At 56.4% G+C, this 3,747-nt stretch overlaps 1 protein-coding gene across 1 annotated transcript; it reads left to right on the top strand.

The window, feature by feature from the left end:
- The first annotated feature begins 272 nt into the window (after window positions 1–272).
- LOC131851632 (uncharacterized) lies at window positions 273–3,228 on the top strand. The gene is made up of 2 exons (XM_059202152.1): window positions 273–1,188; window positions 1,253–3,228. The coding sequence occupies exons 1-2, from the start codon at window positions 273–275 to the stop codon at window positions 3,226–3,228; spliced, it is 2,892 nt and encodes a 963-aa protein (XP_059058135.1).
- Window positions 3,229–3,747: the final 519 nt, after the last annotated feature.

The raw sequence follows: 3,747 nt of genomic DNA, 5'->3' as shown, positions 1-3,747 counted from the left end.
GCCGGGATGCAAGAAGGATTCACCCGGCTGGCCAAAGCTATTGAAAGAGCTGTGGACGAACGAGCGGATAGGGTAGCGCCGAGGCAAGCCCAAGATCTCCCGACCTTCAGCGGCGAAGCAAGTGAATGGCTAGCGTTTAAAGCGGCCGTAGACCAGTCTACAAAGACGTACAGGATCACACCAGCGGAGAACCTGGCCAGGCTGAGGGCCTGCTTACGTGGAAAAGCGAGAGAGACAGTCGAACCGTATCCGCTACAGAACCGTCGCAGATCATGAGGACGTTGGAGCAGCGGTACGGCCGGACAGAGGCCATCATCGACCGCGCCCTCAAAGATCTGAAAAGGATGCCGGTAATAGGAACGTCGACAACAGAGGTGATTGATTTCGCCATTAAACTACAGAACATCACCACCATCGTCGCGGATATCGACAGGGGGGCGAGATTCCTACATAATCCCGCGCTTGAGAGTGAAGTGTCAGAGAAGCTGACCCCTCACTTACAGGTCCACTGGTGTCACTACGCTGAAAAAAACAAGGAGGACACTAGACCTACGATCATCAAGATGGCAGAGTTTTTAATGAGCGAAGCCGATCTCATGACCCGACATCTGCGAATAGCATCACCAACGAGACGAACGAGCGCGCTACCCACGAAGCAGCCCCCGAAGCAACCCACTAGGCAACCCATACCGAAAGCAACGATGTCGGCACCTCGGCGACAGATGACGGATCGTGGCGCGGCCGTATACGCCGCCGTAGAAAAAAGCGAACAGAGTACCGAATGTCTCTGGTGCGGCGCCGCACACGTAACGCCGAAGTGTAAGAAGCTGAACGACATGTCGTTATCGGACAGATGGGAGTGGGCGAAAACAAATAAGATGTGCTTCCAATGCATGAACAGCACGCACAGAAGGTTCAAGTGTAAGGCACGCAAATGTGGTGTGAGAGAGTGTCGTAAGCCACACCACGCCCTGCTGCACCCCCCAGAAGAACCGCCGAAGCGGCAAGAGGACACCGCGATTACAGCCGCAGCACGCTTGCCAGAGAACAGCCAAGTGTTGTTAAAGGTGTGTCCCATCATCGTGAAAGGCAAGACGGGACGCGAAGTAGAGACGTACGCGATGCTAGATGAAGGCTCGACGGTTACACTCATCGATGCGGAGATCGCAGAACAGATCGGAGCCGAAGGTTATTTTTCTAAAATATATATAAGTTAAATTACCGACGCGATCTCTGAGAATTCAGGGTGCAGCCTCGAGCTGGCACGAAGCCTCAAGCCGAGTGGCTGATGTCATCATCAGAGGGCGACACCATACGGACGAAGAACACTCGGTGAGGGCGCGTACGATCCGGGATCTCACCCTAGGAACGCAGCGAGTGAACCCGGAAATACTCGCGTACGGACACCTGCGACAACTCACTTGCGAGCAAGTGTGCTACGAAGATGCCAGACCCAAGGTCTTGATCGGGTCAGACAACTGGCATCTGATTGTTACGCGGAAGCTGCTCATAGGAAGGCACAATCAACCCGCAGCGTCGCTGACACGACTGGGATGGGTCATCCACGGAACGGTACCCAGAAGTGTCGTGGAAGACGAGGAACATGTCCTCCACGTGCGGTTGACACAGCGCAACGCCGAGCCAGACATGCGGCATATAGAGGGCATAATAAAAGCGCATTACGACATCGACGCGTTGGGTATATCGTCGAAGAGATTACCCATCGCTAAGGAGGAGCGCGCCGTCGCCACATTCAACCGCACAGCGACGAGAGTGGATGGGCGATACGTCGTAGGATTGCCGTGGGAGAGAGATAACGTCGCTCTACCTCCCAGCTACGACATGGCAGCGAGCCGACTGAGGGGAATAGAGCGGCGGATGGATCGCTCTACGGAATTCCGGCTGGCGTATACCGCGGAGATAAACAAGTTGTTGGACAAGGGTTACGCCGAGAAAGTAACCGACGACCGGTTCAACAACGACCGCGCGTGGTACCTTCCCCATTTCGGAGTGACGAATCCGAATAAACCCGGAAAGCTGCGACTCGTATTCGACGCCGCGGCCCGTTCGAAAGGAATGTGCTTGAACGACGTACTGCTGGATGGGCCAGATATGCTACGGTCGCTTAACGGTGTGTTATACCGTTTCCGCGAGAAGCCCGTAGCTATCACGGCGGATATACGAGAGATGTTCCTGCAGATTAAGATACGGGAAGAAGATAGAGCAGCACAACAGTTTCTGTGGCGAGGAGATGACAGGATTAACCCGCCGCAGAAATACGTAATGACCTCAATGATTTTCGGGGCGAGGAGCTCACCGTTCATCGCACACAGCGTTCGAGACAGGAACGCGGCAGAGCACCGAGAGTCGCACCCGTCAGCGTACACCGCCATAACAAGGAACCACTACATGGACGACTGGGTCGATAGCTTTGACTCCGAAGAGGAAGCAGCCCGCGCCATACGAGAGGTAGTAGAGGTTCATGGCGGGATAGGATTCACGCTGGCGGGTTGGAATACAAACCGACCGAGCCTGCTAGAGAATGTGAGTGAGGACCAGCGAGCGAGGACGCCGAAGGAACTGGGAGCCAACGCACATCCATACGGAAAGACATTGGGGTTATTGTGGATGTCAGCCGAAGACCAGCTGGCGTTCAACACCGGCATGCCACGCGTCCCACGAGAAGTGAAGCACGGCACGCGGATACCGACGAAAAGGGAAGCCTTAGGAGCGGTGATGTCATTGTTCGACCCGCTCGGGCTGCTGAGCCCTTACATCATCACGGCAAAAATCATCTTGCAGGCGCTGTGGGTGCAGAAGGTCGAATGGGATGACTCTCTGCCCGCCGAGGAAGCGCGGATGTTCCAGGAATGGAGAGATGACTTAGCCTATATAGAGGAACTGAGATTGCCGCGATGGTATGGCACGAACGACAGCCAACGGTCGCAACTGCACGTATTAACGGACGCAAGCGAACAGGCATATGCCACAGCCGCGTATTGGAGGACGGAACGCGAGGATCGTAGCGTTAACGTCGTCCTGGTAGCAGCCAAAGCGAGGGTAGCGCCCATGAAAGCGCAGAGTATACCCCGGATGGAGCTTCAGGCGAGCCTGGTAGGACCCCGACTGGCCGCTGACGTACTGAAAGGACGTCGTCGCGCGGCTGAAGTCTTCCTATGGACGGTCTCGAAGAAGACGCTACATTGGACTAGGAACGACATAGATTAAAAAAAAAGTAACCGCTCGATACAATCCACACGCGGCCCGCCGGATGGCAGAAAGCGCCGAACATACAGAACCAACACAGTGGCGCTGGGTACCGACCGCCCACGACGTAACTAACGACGCGACCCGCGCGAGATATACAATACGGACCGCCGCCGACAGATCCGTCGGGCCGGCGCTTGTATACGCTCCAGAGAAAGAACGACCCAAGGAAAGCAAGCCCGTCCCTGCAGAGACGGTAGCCCGTGCCCGGGCGAAGGCAAAGCCCGTAATGGACAGAACGCGGTTCTCCTCATATGACCGAGTGAGGAGGACCCCGGCACAGGTGCTGCTGCTCGCAGACGAATGCAGGCGACGGGCATGGAAGCTGGGCCGGGAGCGCCCTGCCGAAGCGGGGAAATGGGTCAAGTGGCGTTGCGGTGAACGCGGACGGACGGACAGACGCGAGGGAATTTTTCGAAGGCCGACCCGAAGGCTGGTGGTCCTCCCTAGGGATAAGGGCTGCGAAGATCTGCGCCGGGG

Source organism: Achroia grisella, unplaced genomic scaffold (assembly GCF_030625045.1).
Source record: "Achroia grisella isolate CSIRO2021 unplaced genomic scaffold, CSIRO_AGI_Agris_v1 utg794, whole genome shotgun sequence".
Taxonomy (NCBI): Eukaryota; Metazoa; Arthropoda; class Insecta; order Lepidoptera; family Pyralidae; genus Achroia; species Achroia grisella.
The sequence above is the reverse complement of the archived record's forward strand: the minus strand, read 5'-3'. Positions and strand labels throughout refer to the sequence as shown.

Excerpts from the sequence above, each read along its gene's own strand:
- LOC131851632 (XM_059202152.1), top strand. The coding sequence starts at position 273 with ATGAGGACGTTGGAGCAGCGGTACGGCCGGACAGAGGCCATCATCGAC. Across the intron at positions 1,189-1,252 it reads AGAACAGATCGGAGCCGAAG|CCTCGAGCTGGCACGAAGCC; the intron begins GTTATTTTTCTA and ends TTCAGGGTGCAG.